This window comes from Coffea arabica, chromosome 2e (genome assembly GCF_036785885.1).
Source record: "Coffea arabica cultivar ET-39 chromosome 2e, Coffea Arabica ET-39 HiFi, whole genome shotgun sequence".
Classification (NCBI taxonomy): Eukaryota; Viridiplantae; Streptophyta; class Magnoliopsida; order Gentianales; family Rubiaceae; genus Coffea; species Coffea arabica.
In genome coordinates this window covers 25963696-25982285 of record NC_092313.1, presented here as the reverse complement: position 1 = coordinate 25982285, position 18590 = coordinate 25963696, and the positions used below count along the sequence as shown (strand labels likewise).

General features: G+C 34.0%; 1 protein-coding gene across 2 annotated transcripts; it reads right to left on the bottom strand.

The window, feature by feature from the left end:
- Positions 1-1955: 1955 nt before the first annotated feature.
- LOC113732173 (citrate synthase, mitochondrial) lies at positions 1956-13388 on the bottom strand. 2 transcript variants are annotated; one of them, XM_027257823.2, is made up of 20 exons: positions 13238-13388; positions 12957-13017; positions 12734-12799; positions 12158-12199; positions 11807-11872; positions 11630-11695; positions 11395-11508; positions 11112-11175; positions 10800-10882; positions 6189-6238; positions 6032-6109; positions 5095-5223; positions 4940-4982; positions 4635-4721; positions 3603-3704; positions 3081-3188; positions 2945-2995; positions 2561-2634; positions 2398-2449; positions 1956-2307 (listed from the first exon to the last, which is right to left on the bottom strand). In XM_027257823.2, the coding sequence occupies exons 2-20, from the start codon at positions 13005-13007 to the stop codon at positions 2212-2214; spliced, it is 1422 nt and encodes a 473-aa protein (XP_027113624.1). In that variant the 5' UTR covers positions 13008-13017; positions 13238-13388; the 3' UTR covers positions 1956-2211. The 2 variants fall into 2 exon arrangements, with proteins under 2 accessions (XP_027113624.1, XP_071936275.1); XM_072080174.1 differs by lacking the exon at positions 13238-13388 and adding an exon at positions 13173-13227.
- Positions 13389-18590: the final 5202 nt, after the last annotated feature.

Sequence of the window (18590 nt, the reverse complement as noted above, 5' to 3'; positions counted from 1 at the left end):
TAGATATGGAAAAATTTTGAGCTTGAAAAATCGGTGATGAGATAAATAATAATGATAATTTTATTTTTAAATAATGAATAAAATAATAAATTTTTTAACAAATAATAAAATATTAAAAATATATATGTAATTTTACTATTAATATATATTTATATAAAATTGAACTCAAATCGGCTCGCTAACTAACGAATTTAATATTTTTTAGTTTGATTTCGATTTGATCAACTTGATCTCGACTTGAGTTCAATGTTGACCGAACTCGAGTCAAACTCGGATTCGAGCTGCTCGTGATCGACTCATGAGTGATTTGATTTGTTTGCAACCTTATATTTGGATGAGTTAAATTTGCAATTTTTTATGATTTTGTGCACGTGTGTGTTTTTTTTTCTAGAGAAGAAGTTTAGTGAATTTGGATTTAATCATTTCAACAAGTCACGACGTGCCATACCATTCTTTGTAAGAAAGTAATCTGATTCATCCTTACTAATTCAACTAAAAGTTTACAACTAATTTATAACGAAAGACAATACTCATGAAGTAGGAAAATTATTTTGCAAGAAAGAAATGTATAAAATATTTAACTGACAATACAATATCCACATTAAATGAGAATCAAATAGGACGAGGTCAGAAGGGAAAAACTGATGTTTTAGTGATTTTTTGTGCGGAATTATTGTAATGGTCTTCACATTGTTTTTAAACTTGGACCTGACATGGCAGTCTGATTGGTCGAACCGAGAACCGGCCAACTGTCCGGTCCAAGTTATCCCTAAAACCTGAAAAATAAAAAATCGATCAAACCATGTCAAAAACCAGGTTTGATCGGAAAAAATTGAAGAATCCGGGTCAAAGTTCTTTTTTTTGAAAGGCCAAAGCATTTTTAATATTATATTTTGACCCCTAAATTGTTAAAAATTATTAATATATCTCAAATATTTCATACTTTATAAATGTTGTCTTAAAGTTTGGTGTTATTTTTCAATTAAGTCCATAATTTTAATTCTAAACTTGTTAATGTTCATTAAATAATATAAATTGCTACTCGATTGTTCTAATTTCTTTGTATTTTCTTATTAAATATATTTGAAACATCAAATATGTTTCAAATATATATGAATATACCTTTATTAATATTAATAAACTCTTAGATATTTTACATATAATATTTTAATTTTTAAATACTTTTTATTTATGATGTCATCCGATTCAACTCCAATTGAACTTTGTCGAATTCATTGATCCTTGATCCTTGAGTTCGATCGAGTCGATTCCCGATCCAAGTTTGAAAACATATCTAGTCTTCACAGTCTAGGTTTGTGTCAGAGACAGAATCATTGCCCACTAGTCCTAACAGGCAAGCTGAGCTGTGAAAAACAGTAAACCGGCGCCTTTAACCTTTATGCATAAAAACCACATTTCTATTCTAATTGTCCTTGAAATGTTATACAGCGCACCATGGAGCTGCTATCTTCAACACGCTAGCAAATTACACAACTTGGAGTAGAAACTTGCGTTTTTAATTGATCTAGACCACTAACACTTGGTTGAACTACATAAAATTTCGAAGAAAGTATAACCAACTGAACCATGCCTCAACAGCCACTCTCTGAGTTGTAGATCGGAGATTCGAATCTCACATACAATGAAAAAAATAAAAAAAAAATACCATAACACCTCTTTAATTTAGTCAAATCTGTATATCTACTAGCCCCTTAGACTTTCCTTACTATAGAATTGAATATATTAGGTTATACAAATATTATCGTTATAGAAAAAAAAAAAAAAAATCATTGAGACGACAGGATGGTTTTCAGTCGTCCAGCGCCTTGCCAACAGAAGCACTTTTACGCGAGAAACAGATAATTGCCAACCCTTCCTCAGTATACTGTTCATGCCCTCTTCAAATATGACTTTACAGATCCAAGGATGGAGGTAGAAGCAAACAATTACCAGCATTCACGATGCAAAAACTCTTTTAACAGATATATTTATTGAACGATGTAGCAATCCTTTCACATGAATAATCGATGGCGTGAACATGAAACTGGGAAGGGAAACAGACACCTAATGGCTATCTGGTCTCTACTAAAGCAAAGGAATTATATCGACAATGCAAAATTTGTTACAAATGTTCCCAATCGAATTAACAATCTGGCAGGAACCACAACCACGGAGACTCGGCCTTTCTCGAGCAAATGGTAATTTTCTAAATTAAGCCGCAGCTTTCTTGCAGTAATTCTCAAGCCACTCCATTGTAACACTTTTCGGCCTCTCAAGTGGCAATCCAAGGGCTCGGTCCCATATTAGCTAAATCAACAGTAAACCAGATGTTAATGCGTTAAAAAAGGTTTTAGTGAAATGGGATACCGAAGAAACGTAAGACGTAATGAAAAGTACCTGAGAGCAAATGCCAATAGCCCTTGACACACCAAAGAGAACCGTATAATACCTGCTCAGAATTTATTTGCAAACAAATATATATCAGAAAATTATAGATCCACATATAATTGGGACTATATACCACAGAACAAGCCAAGATCAGTGGAAAGAAAACTAATACCTTGCTTCAGTTAAACCGTAATGGTTCAGCAACACACCACTGTGGGCATCAACATTAGGCCAAGGATTTTTGACCTGAGAGGCCCAAATTCAGATTGAATTATATTAAGTGTTTAGGGACTATTTAAGCTGAAATATGGGGTCTTGGAAGCAAGACAAATGCTAATTTTCTGCCAAAGCTTCATCAAATAAAAATAGAAACAATGGCATGCAACCCAATTTGGTTGTCCAACAAAATATTACAGATAAAATGGATTACCATACGAATCTCAACCAAAATGAGCCCCCAGGTACTAATGGCTCTGGACAAATTCTTTCGTGATTATGTGCATTTAAGGATTAAGCGCTTTTAAGCAATCTACTGATTAGTAAGTTATCATTTTACCTTGCCAAGTTCTAACAGAATTGGAGGTACAACTTCATAAAGCTTCGACACCTGTACAAGGAATGAAGAAAACGTAAGTTTAGGCACTAAATATCATATTATGCATTGCAATAGAAAACCAATCCTAGATAATCACCAATTGGAATAGCGGATCATTAGGCAAGTGCTTCAATGCAAACTCTCTCTGGCATGTGTATCTTGGATCTGTTTTGCGCAAAACTCCATGTCCAAATCCGGGAACAACCTATGGTTTTCAACATGAGAGGATAAGGCACCATGCATGGAGCACCAAAACAAGTCCAATTCAAAAAGACGCCTTTGATTTCATATGGCTGGCATGGAAAAATTAAAAGGCTCTTCATAGACGCTTGAAAATTTTGTTTTAAACATAAATGCAGTGTTAAATTGATGCCCCATGCTCAATTTGCACTGGGTGCCACAATTCAATTTTGGTTCTTTGCACCTATTTCATGGGGACAAAATAAGGAAACTTCATAAAGGAACTGGTCAGAGAGATGCACCCACATGAATATGCACATATATGTGAGCCTGTATCTGCATCTGCACATACACACAGAAATATGCATGTGCACACACACACACGAGGACTGAAGTAAACCAACAAAAATGCACAAATATCATGACAATATAGTAATACCTTGCCACTGTTCAGTGTCTTCCAAACATAGTCTTTCAAATGTTCTTTGGTGATGTTCTCCCCACATTCTTCAACAACAGATTTAATCCACAGCAAAACTTCCTGAAATAATTCCAGATAGTGAGCAAACAAGGAAAATGTAAGCCTTAAATCAGATACGCAACAACAGCACACCGCTATAGATAGCAAAGGCAGATTAGATATACCTGTTATAACATGTTTCCCATGTTTCATCAGTTAGATGCAAAAGAACGCAAATAGTTTATCTTACTAATGAACAAAGTCAGAGCAATCTCTGCATGTAACTTGCTATGCAAAATATTGCCAAATACCAGTTTCTGTAATTAAGTTATTGTTATGTAATGAAATACAAAAATAAGATTTGATTAATATCACCTGATTGCCAATCAAAATGACGGACCTAGGGATTGAATTAATTTCAGATCCTACTCAATACAAGATAATATATTTCCGCAAACTGATAAGTCTAGGTCAGAGAAAGCACAGGGAGAAGCAACATCAATCAAGAACTCCCAGCAAGGATTTGGCTGTTCTTTCAAAGAATCAAATAGCTGCTCTCCATAAATTTTTAAGACTTTTCACAGTTTCCATAAGTTGTATGAAATGCAAGACATGATGATATAATTCCAGGACCAAAACACGAGCATGAATTCATGCAACATGAAGCCCAATGTCCAATTATAACAGAGTAACCTAAGGTAACTTACTTAAAACATTTTCTCATTATACGTGAATGCCATAGTAGCTAATAAACCAAATTTCCCAAGCATGCATAGAAGAAAACTGCAAAGATTTGCCTATCTAAGCTGATTTGCACAAGGAAAAAAGAGTGGCAAAAATTTATCGGGTATAATTAAAGGACAATGGAGTAGCAAACTTGCGCCCATGGGAATTACTGGTCATAAACCTCATCACATGTATAATCCTTCTCCAAGACGCAAGGAACACTAAAAAGAGGTGCAAAAGTTATCTCAAACAGAAAGAAAACAACAAAGGAAGAAGACAGCATACCTGATTCGCCAACCCATGGAGTGGTCCAGCTAAACCATTCAATGCAGCAGCAAATGACAGATAAGGATCTGAAAGGGCACTAGCAACCTGATTTATAGAGATGCTATAGTTAGAGGAGAAAATGAAAAAATGTATGATGCTTACACGACAAGGGGATTTAATTTTACGCACACACACACATATATATATTTATATTAGATGCACTTAATCAAATTTCAATCAAAAGTCCCAATGCACGTGCTGAAACCTTATTAAATTAAAAGTTCAATACTTTAGCATGCTTAATTGAGGATGAAATTCATTACCAGGTGACCAGTGTGAGCGCTAACGTTTCCACCTTCATGGTCACTGCAAGAGAGGTATAAGAAAATGTATCAAGTATTATGTTGAGAAGTTAACCTGGCTCATTCAGATCACTGTTTGGTCTAAACTGTCAAAGAATCAATTGTTTATGACTTACGTATGGATGGTGACATAAAGCCTCATAAGCTCTTTCATTTCAGGGTTATCAAAACCAAGCATGTGTGCAAAATTCCCACCATAATCTAGGGAGTCATCCGTCGGTATAGTTTGCCCATTCTTGTATATTCTTCACAAGTAAAATCACAAACACGTTAAGTTTGAAGAAATTTAAATTAAAATCAAACACAAAGAAAAAGGATCAGTGGGAAGAAAAAGCAGATCAGAGAGATCCCAACTGCAACAAGAAACGTGAGTCTACATGAAAGTGAGAGGGTTAACAAAAACTATTTCAGTTTAATTAAGCAAATCCCATAATTATTTGCCTAACATATTCTGCCAAAAATGCGTGTGTGCTTGAATATGTGATCCCTTTTAAAATCCACTCCTGCGGTCCATACTTTTAGTCTCCTAAGCATCACTACAACCCTGATATATTAGTCCCACCACTCCATAGTAATTGTCCTCTTTGATCAAGCAGATAGCTATAAAATGGTACATATCATACATAAGTACTTCTTGTTTCTGTGCAGACATCCTATAATCACCTTACTGGTTCAAAAGTTTTAAACCTAATGCCTACAAAGTGCTTTGATCACAGGGATATGTTATAGAGCCTGGAAAAAATCACCTTTTTTATGCAGGAAAAATTAGGACAGAAACTCCTACAATTAGAGGCAAAGGATGAGGATTGAAATTACACAAATTAATAGCTAGAGTTAGGACATATAAACCATGTACTGACAATTTATTTTCCATAATGAAGCCCAAAGTTGTAAAATCCCAGCTTTGAAAGTGAAGAACTGGGGCTGGGTGGCAAATAAATAAGGTTACTATGCGCTGATTGCCATTTGTAGAAGTAGCAGTCACATTCTGAATGATAAACCACCATACCAATTCAAGAATTGAAAAAAAAAAAAATCATAGACTTCACAAACCTGCGGTAGACATAAGAAGCAACAGTTGGAAGCTGAGCAATCAAATTAAGAGAGTCCTCATATGTCGGCTCCCAGAATCTGAAAATAGAGTAGATTAAGTGCTTGCTTAAGATGGAAGCCCAGTTTTCTGTCCAGTAAAAGCATAAGAAACTCTTACTTTGATTTGTGTATTCCCTTTTCATATGCTTTCTGGAATTCACTTTGTACCTGAAACAAGAAAAAAAGTGTTCTCAAAATTACTTCAAACTGTTAGGAGAATATTAGTATTCTTATAGATAATAAATTAGTAAGGGTATTCTTGTAAATAGTCTGTTAGGTTTGTACTCCTATAAATACTAGTTGGTCACTCATAATAGTGTGACTAGATGTTTTCCTCCCAAGATACCTGTTGACATGGTATCAGAGCAAAAGTCCTAGGGTTAGGGTAAAACATCTAGCAAATCACTGTTCACGCCGCACTGTTCATAGCGGCACTGTTCACGTATACTGTTCACGGCACTGTTCACGCCGATACTGTTCACGTAGTTACTGTTCATGCCGTTACTGTTCACGCGTTTGTCTCAAGTTTTGACCCGTTCTTTCGTTTGACGTGCTATTCGCTATGGTTGAAAGGTTTGTTAATACGGTTATCACTGACCAAGTTGAATCAAGTTCTTCAACACATGGGTCCCAGAAAACTGTTACTATATCTGAGGAAGATTATGTTAAATTCCTACAGTACCAAGCTACAAATCACGCATCTCTTCCCTCTGCTTCTTTAGCACAAAAAGGTAATGACCCATGGATTATTGATTCCGGGGCTACTGATCATATGTCAGGTACCTCTAAAATTTTTTCTAATTTTCAAGAGTCAACTCCCTTTCCTCATGTTACTTTAGCTGATGGATCTACTACTAAAGTTAAAGGACTAGGCACTGTAGAAATTAATCCATCACTTCCGCTATCTTCTGTTCTTTACGTACCCAATTTGCCATTTAATCTAATGTCTGTTAGTAAGCTCACTAAATTTCTACAGTGTACAGTTACTTTTTCTCCTGATTCTGTTGTCATTCAGGATTTGAAGACAAAGAGGATGATTGGTGGAGGGCATGAGCATAATGGTCTTTATTTTCTCAACTTCAATGGTCCGATAGCATGTCCTGCTACTGTTTCTCCTCTTGAAATTCACTGTCGTTTAGGTCATCCGTCTTTACAAAATTTGAAAAAGTTGGTTCCTACTTTGAATCAATTATCTTCGTTAGAATGTGAGTCTTGTCAGTTAGGAAAGCATCATCGTGTTTCTTTTGCTCCTAGAGTCAATAAACGGGTTTCTGAACCTTTTTTGTTAGTTCATTCTGATGTTTGGGGTCCTAGTCGAGTCACTTCAAAGTTAGGTTTTAAATATTTTGTAGTCTTTGTTGATGATTTTTCCAGAGTTACATGGCTTTATTTAATGAAAGATCGTTCAGAATTATATTCCATTTTTTGTGCATTTGTTACAGAAATAAAGAATCAATTTGGTGTGCCTGTACGTATACTTCGCAGTGATAATGCGAAAGAATATTTTTCCACTCCTTTTAATACCTTTATGACTAAGTCTGGTATTATTCATCAGTCCTCTTGTCCTCACACTCCACAACAGAATGGAGTTGCTGAAAGAAAAATTGGGCATTTAATCGAAATTGCTCGAACACTATTGTTGCACATGAATGTGCCCAAACAATTTTGGAGTGATGCAATTCTAACTGCATGTTATTTAATTAATCGCATGCCATCTAATATTCTTGGAGGTCAATTACCTCACTCCATTCTTTTTCCTCATGAATCTGTGTTTAAATTGCCTCCTCGTATTTTTGGATGTGTGTGCTTTGTTCATCAGCTTGCTCCCGGGGTGGATAAATTAGATTCTCGTGCTATTAAGTGTATTTTCTTAGGATATACACGAGCGCAAAAAGGGTATAGATGTTACAGTCCAGTTTTAAATCGATTTTTTACTTGTGCTGATGTTACTTTCTTTGAATCCACTCCGTATTTTATCAAGCAAAGTATGTCTTGTGAATTAGACCAGTGTCCCTCTTTTTCCTCTCCTGTTTTACCAGTCCCTTCCCCTTTATTACCTGAGTTGTCTAGTCCACCAGATTCCATAGCTCGATTATCTCGTCCTCATCTTCAAGTTTACTCTCGTCGTTCCATGGTTGAGAAAGTTCCTGATATGCCACGCACTTCACCAATTAACTCTCAATCTTCAAATCCAGGTATGACGCCCTCCTCTGAGTTAGATCTTCCTATTGCTTTACGCAAAGGTAAGAGACATTGTACTTCCCATCCTATTTCTAATTTTGTTTCTTATTCTCGTCTCTCTATGTCATATTCTTCTTTTGTTGCTTCTCTTGATTCTATCTCTATTCCTAAGTCTATTACCTATGCTCTTAATCATCCTGGTTGGAGATTAGCTATGCAAGAAGAGATGTCTGCTTTGGAACAAAATGGTACTTGGGATCTTGTCCCTCGTCCTTCAGGTAAGCCTGTTGTTGGTTGTAAATGGGTGTACACTATAAAAGTGCAGCCTAATGGTTCTATTGATAGATTGAAGGCTCGGTTGGTAGCTAGAGGATTTACTCAGGTGTATGGAGTAGACTATTTAGAAACATTTTCTCCTGTTGCAAAGATTACCTCTGTCCGTCTTCTTATCTCTTTGGCAGCAACTTATAATTGGCCATTGCATCAGTTGGATGTGAAAAATGCATTTCTGCATGGAGATTTGGAAGAAGAGGTATATATGGAACAACCTCCTGGATTTGTTGTTCAGGGGGAGAATCCGCGGTTGGTTTGTCGTTTGAAAAAATCCTTATATGGATTGAAACAGTCCCCGAGGGCTTGGTTTGGCCGGTTTAGTAGTGTTGTCATGGAGTTCGGTCTGACAAGATGTGGAGTAGATCACTCTGTATTTTATCGGCATTCTAATGCTGGTAAAATTTTATTAGTTGTTTATGTGGATGACATTGTGATTACAGGTGATGATGTTGTGGGGATTCAGAAACTTAAATCCAATCTGCAGGCAAACTTTCAGACAAAGGATTTAGGTCATCTACAGTATTTTCTGGGTATTGAGGTAGCTCGGTCTAAATATGGGATTTATTTATGTCAAAGAAAATATGTACTCGATATGTTGAGTGAAGTTGGGATGTTAGGTTGCCGACCTGTGGATACTCCTATGGATCCCAATGTGAAATTAGCAGGAGATCAAGGTGCATTACTTGATGATCCTAAGCAATATCGAAGACTTGTGGGTAAATTAAATTATCTCACTGTAACGAGACCTGACATTTCGTTTGCAGTGAGTGTTGTGAGTCAATTTCTTGATACCCCTCGTACTAGTCATTGGGATGCTGTTATACGGATTCTCAGGTATCTTAAAAATGCTCCTGGAAAAGGGTTGCTGTATCAAAATCATGGACACAATGATATTGAAGGATATAGTGATGCAGATTGGGCTGGTTCTGCCTCAGATCGAAGATCGACTACAGGATATTGTGTGTTTGTTGGTGGTAATTTAGTGTCGTGGAAGAGTAAGAAGCAAACAGTTGTATCCAGATCAAGTGCAGAATCTGAATACCGCGCTATGGCTCACACTGTGTGTGAGTTGGTTTGGGTGAAGAGCATGTTACTGGAACTTGGGTTTGAACATAAACAGCCTATGAATTTAGTGTGTGATAATCAGGCGGCTGTTCATATTGCGTCTAATCCAGTGTTTCATGAAAGGACAAAACATATTGAAGTTGATTGTCATTTCATTCGAGAGAAATTGCTTGACGGGGTCATCAAGACATCTCATGTACCGTCTGTAGATCAATTGGCTGATGTATTTACTAAGAGTTTAGGGGGCTCTAGGGTGAAATATATTTGTAACAAGTTGGGTGCTTATGATATATATGCTCCAACTTGAGGGGGAGTGTTAGGAGAATATTAGTATTCTTATAGATAATAAATTAGTAAGGGTATTCTTGTAAATAGTCTGTTAGGTTTGTACTCCTATAAATACTAGTTGGTCACTCATAATAGTGTGACTAGATGTTTTCCTCCCAAGATACCTGTTGACACAAACATAAACCAAAAAAATAGCAGTCCGACAAAGCAGCTAAAAGTACCTGCACTACCCCTTACTTTTGCAGGTTACTCGTGAAACAAATAAAGCTTAATAAACCCAAATATGACCTTCCAAACAACCTAAAAGGTGTGCAATTTCTGCAATAATACTTCAGGCAGATATTTGACTAGTCCATTTCTCCAACATATTTGTCACTTTAAAGGACAGATGCTATAAAAAGCCCACGACTAAAATTTACAATATAGAAGAAGATCTAAGTAAAATTCTTGTCTCAAACTTATAAGAACATATCAATTAAACTATTCATCTTCATGATTGATAAGTCCACCTTATACAAAGTCGATAGGTATTAGTTGCCACATTATCTAAAATGATGACACACAGATACAAGTTCAAAAGCAATAAATCAACATGGATAGTTTCTGGAAAGAAATTGACCCCTAATGAGATCATTGGCTTTTCCCTGCAGCTTTCGGTAAGTATTTAGACAGGAGCAACCATTAAAACTAAGCTACACAAATGAATTGACACAGAAAGCAAAAAGATGGACATCCTCGAATCCTCCACAAGCACCTGAACTAACAAATGAACACCCCCAAGTGAACTGAACAAAAAATAATGGCAAAACATGTTCGCGAGTGCTGACAAACCAAAAGAGAATATTGCAGTTTAGGACCCCACCTGAAGAGCCATGACCCCAGTTGCAAATTGAGTCATTGGATGAGCAGCAACGGGCAAGGCTTCAATTGTCTTAAATACATGATCTGCAACCGGTAATGAAAATTAGCTAACAATCACGTTCATAAGGCTGATAGGGAAATTTGACATGGCCAACGTAACCATAATCTTAACATCTGATGCATGCAAACCTAACACGGATTAACTATAAGATATCTTGGTTGAGTGGATAAACTTCTGAGCACAAAAGATATTAATGTAGGGTATAATGATCAAATTATGAACTGTTTGTTACAAGCCTGACAGGTACTTAACCTGGAATAGTTGCACGACTTCTTAGTTCCTGAGTTAATGAATCAGCTTGTTCTTTTGTTGGAACCTGCAAGAAGAGTTGAACGGCTAATTACCATGCAAGCACTAACAGAACCAGGACCAAATGGTTCATTTGCAACAAAAAAGTTTTGTGACTTAAAGAGCAATAAAAGAACGGGTTTCAGAAAAATGGCATAGCATAAGAGGACCAGAAGCAACATATCATTTATACCCCCCCGCGCCCCCCCCCCCCCAAGTATACTGATGATACAATCTGCCTACTTACTTTTCCTGTCAATAGAAGCCAGAGAAGACCCTCAGGCATTGGCTCTCCACTAGGCTTTGCTGATGGTAACAATTTCTGACATTCAGGAATAGATAAACCTCGAAAGCGGATACCCTGCCAAACAAACCAAAAAAACACACAAAAACAATGATAAAAATGGAAAAAACCACATAAAAAAAAGACCAAAAATATACTTCTATACAAGAAGCAGTCAAGTTTCCCAAAGTAATCCCACCTCATCAGGGTCTAGCAATGAAGTTTCCCAAAGTAATCCTGTCATTCCTCTCATGCCACCGAGTACCTTCCAACATGCATGACAAAATCTTATAATAGATCTTATGTGATAAATCATCTAAATAAGAATGATGTAGTCAGCTACTTCCAGTTCACGAAGAGAACAGGAGATTTTTACCATATCAACTGTAATATTTCCCAGATGAACTTTTCCATGTTCTGACTTGAGTTTTTTCAGCCGATCCTGTAACCATAAAAAGGTAAACAAATAAACACAGCTATCACAAATCAATACTCACACTTCTTGATCGTGTGAAAATCCAACCCCAGGATGCAACTGCCAGATTGTATCAATATAAAATTTGGTGTTCTAGTACCCATAACAGAAAAAAGACCTAATGTAGACAACTGAATATTTCAGGTGCTAATACAAAAAATTCTGAAAACTCAAAGTAAATTAGAAAAGTCAAATTTACAACAAAGTGGTTTGATATCAAATCCGGAGACGCAAAACAATGTGAATGAGCACCTGTTGTTCTGGAATCAGGTCCTTTAGCTGAGAGCGAAGATCCTACGCCAAAGACAGAAGAAATTAGAGTGCCACATATACACAAAAGAACATTACCACAGAAAATGGCAAGACTACAATGGAAAGACAGAGAGAACCACCTGCAGTTTTGTAGATGATATGCCAATTAGTGAAATCAAAGCTTCCAGTAACAGTCTTTTAAAAATTTTACATAAAGGATTCAGTTCATTGCAGAGATTCTTATGCAGAAGAGCAAGCACCAAACTCCACAAGCGACAACTTAAATGGAGGTGATTTGTCCAAAGTTTAAACATTTGTTCAGCATTCATCAGGCATGACAGGAAATGCAACTTTTTACCATACTGGATCCAACACATTTTTGCATCTCAAAAGGGAAATAAATGAATTTCGAGTTTTGTTTGTTTTTATTTCCTTTGAAATTCAATCAAAAGATTCCGCTTGAAGCAGAAAATACAAACGACACCAATTTTCCATTTTAAAACGAATAAACACAAATCAATTAACGCATAAAAACATCAATATTAAGGAAAATACCACAATAAAAAGAAGAATTACCAGATCAGGAGAAGAGGTCTGAATTTGAAGCCAGCGAACTGAATTGCTCAGATTAGGCTGTCGAACCTATCAAATAATTCCAAGTGAAACCAACAAAAATAAAATTTTTTTTCAAAAAAGCTCATCACCTTTGCAACATTTATTTATTAAACACATTAATCACCAAAAAAAATTAACTCTTATGCGCATGACTGTTATATCAAAGTGGAAAAAATAAACTTACAGCACGAGACCGCAGCTTCGATAGCAGCGAAACGCTCCGGAAGAAGACCATTACTGCTCACCTACAACACAAAAAAAAAATTTCACGTAATCAAATTTTTTGTATTAATTACTGTACGAATCACTAAAGCAAAATTTACGAATATTAACATCAATACACATAAATGAAAAAGGTGTAGAGATCAAGCATGACTAAAATTAACAAAAAAAAAATTACGAATTTGTTAAGAACTGAAATTGATTAGGAGATAAATTAATTTCAGAGAGGCTGGAAAACGGTACCTGAGTAAAACCTAATTATGTTAGAAAGAGAGAGAGAAAGTGATGAGAAGATTGACGATGATGATGATGAATGAGCCAGTGAGTCACGAGTCGAACGGAGGCCGAAATACTGGAATCTGCCGCAGCCAATATAAAAAGGTTGCGGTTGACCAGTACCAAACAGCTAATAATTCGTTGAAATGTAAAGTTTCACGCCTTCATTTACCAGTACTGAAGAAGAACTTCGAGTGCCAGTGCATTTCCGTCATTTTGACTTTTGAGTTCCTGCGCCTTTCTCACAAGTCAAACGACGCTGGTTTGGCTTTACAAATACGGGTTTATTTGGATTGTGTTTTATTTGAAATATTTTTACGGTAACATTTTTTGTGATGTGATGTGTGTGAGATAAAAAAGTAATTGGGAAGATAAAAAAATGTATTGAAAATTGTAATGATGATGTAAGCAGATAAAATTGGGGAAATAAAACACAATCCAAACAAACCACTATATGGGTATCTTTTTCTAAAGGGATAATTTTAGAAACCTCGCTAGCAGTTTCTGATAATTTCACATAAATACTCTCTAATATTAAAAATCACACTGATCCCTCTTTGATTGATATATTTAACAATAAAGTCAATCCCTGTCATAAAAAATAACCTCAAAAGTGAAACAAAACTACGGACACGCAATATTCTTTCAAATTTATCCTCCTTTTCTCTAGAAGAAAACAATTAACACTTTTGATGAGGAAAGTGCCAATAAAATAAAAGAAAAAGATTGCCATCAGTCTGAGGTACATTCGCAAGTACAGCATATAATCTTCTAAAATGTTTAAATTATATCCATGATAAGTATTAGGCGACATTAACATGATAAATAACAATCAATACTTAAAAAACCTGTAAGTAAGTTTAATAAACCAAAAAAGTTGTGATCTTTCACCTCGAGTGATTTTGATAGAACCTAAATTGTGGTATATTAGTCACTTTTTTGCACAAAATCTTTCAATAAATGAAGTATCACAAAACCACTAAGGCTCTAGTCCCCTGATTTTTTTAAAACTATTTTGGTTTTTTTTTTCAAATAATGCTATTACAAGTGCTACGTGGCGCTTTAAGCATATATATACCTCCAATTATTTGGTACCAAGTAGCCGAACAAAATTATATTTTAAAGCAATTTCTTTTTCTCATATTTTCGATATTTGTTGGCACAAGTTTTTGAGGGCAATTTGGTCATTTGAAGGCTCTTAATGATGACATTTGGTCATGTCTACCTGAACAGAGGAGGTCAGTGTAATTTCTAATATTTGAGGGTATTTATATGAAATTGTCGAAAACCTCAAGGAGGTTTATGAAATTATCCCTTTCCTAAGTTAGAGTCTAGACCCTCTAACAGTAATTTTCTTTCCTTTTTTTCTTGAAGAATGAAATACTCCTATAAAAGCTTTTTTTTTTGTTCGAATAGGGATGTTTAAAAAAATAAAAAAATAGGTTTAGTAATTATTTAGAAAATTGTTTCTATTATTACTTGAGCACGTCTCTAGATATTTTTTTATGTTACATACATTATGTCACAAAAATTATTTCAATAAATGAACAAAAAAAATTCAAAAAACCTTTAATCTAGATATAACCCTTCCTTTTTTTCCCATTTTCTAAGGAGGGGGAAGAGGGAATAAATATAGAGGAAAAAAAAAAGGGAAACATAAAAAGCAATATCCAACGTGTAGAGACGTAGATGTGTCATGGCATAAGTCACTATCAACAAGTCTAAACATAATCCTTAATCACATTAATATGACTAATTTCATGCTAACTATAAGTTTAAAAAGCTTATTATTGATTGTTATAAAATAGTCCCATTTGGATTATTATTTTTTGAAATTTTTATAGAAAAATATATTATAACGATTTGATGTATGTAAGATGAAAAATGATTAGAAAATATATTGAAAGAAAACATAAAAATTTTTCTTAGAAAACTACAATCCATACACTAATGAGATCTTCTTATATTAAGTACTAATGGATGTCTATTTACCTTTTTAGTAAATAAAACTAGAAGTTTGTTTTCAATGTAAGTGCATGTGTGTTAAAAATAAAACCATCCGGTGTTAGTCAACCACTGGACAAAAGGCTACCTCCAAAACTCACATAAATGTATATAAGTGTTGATGAAGAAAATTTTAGACACTTTTTTAGATGTCATTATTGAGAGACAAATAGAGTTACTGTTCAAAAGAGATATCAAGCTGAGGTGTTGTAATCGACCACGTTATTTTAAGCTTTAAGAAATGCTCCATACTGTTAAGTGTGGTATTTCATTTGCAGCGTACTTTCAGTTGGAAAAAACATGAGTGCAGTTCAATGGGAAGCTTAAATAAAACGAAAACAATTGAGGACATTAACTTGCACATTATAAGTTCTACCGTTACAATCCTTTGACTGTCCACTCCTATTTTTATCAAAGAAAAAAAAAGTATACAAATGAATAAAAAAAGGAAAAACAAGGTCGATTGTTTAGAGGGAAATCTTTAGGGGACAAAATGGCAACACTTGTTTGTTTGTTTTTTTTTTTTTTTTTGGTTCTAAAAGAGATATCAAATTTTTCAAAGGAGAAGAAAAATGGCAAGGTTTAAGTTGATATTAAAAATTTTGAGTTCTTCTCAAAATAAAGATTTTGTCATTCGTGAATGATTTCGAAGTCTCCATTTCATACGATGACTTTATGAATAATAACATTGGAATTGTGAGGGTAGGAATAAGTAAAATAATATGGAGAAGGAAGTGTAAACAAGAGATTTGGATAGAAAACCTCATACTTAGAATTGTCATCTCTTGCCAATTATCTACTACGGAAACAACTTGAAAGTTTTGTACAACTTTTGGAGTTTCTGACTGGAAGGCAAAAGAGCATTGAAAGGCCATCACGAACCGGCCCAAGAAAGGCAAAAGACCAAAACCCAGGAAAGGGAAGAGTGCGATTATTCTTGAAAGCCCAGAAAGTCTCTGCTCCCGTGACCACAAAGTCTCTAAGGTTCCGTTTGATAAAACAGAATCTGAATTCTGAAGTCTGAATTCTGAATTCTGAAATCTGAATACTGAAACAATTAATTTACTGAATTTTAAGTACTGAAAAAAATATATGAATGTCTGAATTTTAATGCTAAATCTATTTATACTGTTTGATAAATATTTATAATTGAATGTTTAATAAGTTTAATTTGACAATTTTGCCCTTATATCATTTCATTCAAAAAAGAAATAGAATCTATGATTTAATTAGTTTAAAATTGTTAGGTATGAAAATGACAATATTTATTTTTTAATCAAATTAATATAAAATATGAAATATATTATATGAGAAGTATGGAGAAGATGTGAACGTCATTAAAAAGGGAGAAAAGAGAAACTAAAAATCGATAGATAGAGAATATTATGTTGTTTAATTATATAAGAATTTTGAATATAATTAACAAACAATGGTAGATTTGGTAGATAAGATAAGGTAGCTGATGTAATTATATTAATTCTTATCAGAATTAAGCATTCAGTTATGATTCTTGTGCTGAAAAAAATACACACAGGTTCAGCACTGTTTAACAAGTTCAGCAAATAGATTTTCATTTATCAAACATTCAAAACATCTGAATGTCTGAAAAAATTCAGATTCAGCACTTTTTTATGTTATCAAACAGACCCTAAGTGTTTGTCCCTGTCTCATTTCCTTCGTCTTGGATGCAGGACACTGAAGATTGTCACTATTTAGAATGATGTAATACCTTTTAAACAAACTGCAACTGATCTTGTTGTAATTGAATTATTTATAAAAGTAAAGTGACTGAAAGATAACCTTAGAAGGTAAATTGATAGTAGCAATATAATTTAAGGAGGTAAAGAGATAATAATCTTAGCAATTAATAAAAGCCTTGAAAACTTGCCAAATTGTTTATCATGAAACTTTATAATCTTCCCTTTTTATTAAGGAAAAAATGGGGATGCAAAAGTAGGTGATATGTTTAATTGAAAACATAAAATATTAATTAGTATGTGATATGTTTCAATTGAAAACAAACAGTTGAGAGTTAGGTAAACTTTGCATGTGAGAAAATCGACACAAAGGTCTTGATTCAAATAATAATTGGAATAAGATATGTAATTGAGATATTTAAAATCAAAGTAATTTAACTCAAAAGGTTTTTGTTTTCAAATACAAAGTAATTTAAGTCAAACAAACAATAGTCTAGAAATGAAAATAAATGGATTATAATAGCCTTACTTTTCCTTCGATTTCATGGAATATACAATGTAATGTAATGCAAACTTACTTTCATCTAATTATTGGAGAATACGAGTACTTGATAGAAATGAAGAATTACATGATAAATATGAATGCTTGATAGAATCTAAGATTTACATGACGAGCATAAAAGAGAAAAGATAGTAAAAACTTTGAATAGTATTAGATGCTCAAAGGCAAAACAAACAAGATGCCAACAAAATTTTAAATATACTAAAGTGTTGAGTCACAAAAAAATTTAAATATACTAAAACATTGAGTCAGAATGACATCATAATTGAAATCATTTTAAATCGAAACTTGTTGAGATTAAGTCATGTTTAAAGAAAAACTTTGTAAATAAAAATTTTAGAATTGATTAAAAAAGCAAGAGTTTCTTGAAGATAAAAAAAAAGTATATAAGAACAGATTATGGCAAAAACTAAGTTATTTAATTATAAAATAATAAATCAATTAATGTGTGCGTGTGCTTGAATATATTTGAAAGATGTAAGTTTCGAAACACCAATTAAGTCTTCAAATACATTGAACTGATGGAAGATATGGAGACTATTAAAATTTGTGAAATCAGATCTACAAAAGAAAAAAGCCTTTTGCACATGACAACTAGTAGTAGTTAGAAATCTTGAGCTATGATTTTTGTGAAATAAAATATTAATATAAACTAATATATACAAAAATATATTCGCAATACTGAAGAGTAAAGTTTTGCTCAACTTAGATATAGCACAATGAGGCAAATTTAGAAGCACCATTTTTAATAAAAATATGTATGCTTACAGGAGTAATTACATATTAGTTGTAAGATTTATCTTAATGTGTATAGTTAATTGCATTTATCTCTCTTGAGATTTGACCAAATTATGAGTTAAACTTTGAGGTTTGGCTGCATCTACCTCGTTTATGAATAATAGCAGCCAAACCTAACTAATCGAGATGGCATAATGATAGAAATACCCTTGACACATATGCATGACAAGATATTAAGATTTGAAGGAAAAATTAATAATTTAACAAGAAAAAAAATGAAATTATGCTTTGCCAAAAAAGTTTTTGTCAAAAAGATGAA

Excerpts from the sequence above, each read along its gene's own strand:
- LOC113732173 (XM_027257823.2), bottom strand. The coding sequence starts at position 13,007 with ATGGTCTTCTTCCGGAGCGTTTCGCTGCTATCGAAGCTGCGGTCTCGT. Across the intron at positions 12,800-12,956 it reads CGAAGCTGCGGTCTCGTGCT|GTTCGACAGCCTAATCTGAG; the intron begins GTAAGTTTATTT and ends ATTATTTGATAG. Across the intron at positions 2,450-2,560 it reads TACGGTTTAACTGAAGCAAG|GTATTATACGGTTCTCTTTG; the intron begins GTATTAGTTTTC and ends AATTCTGAGCAG.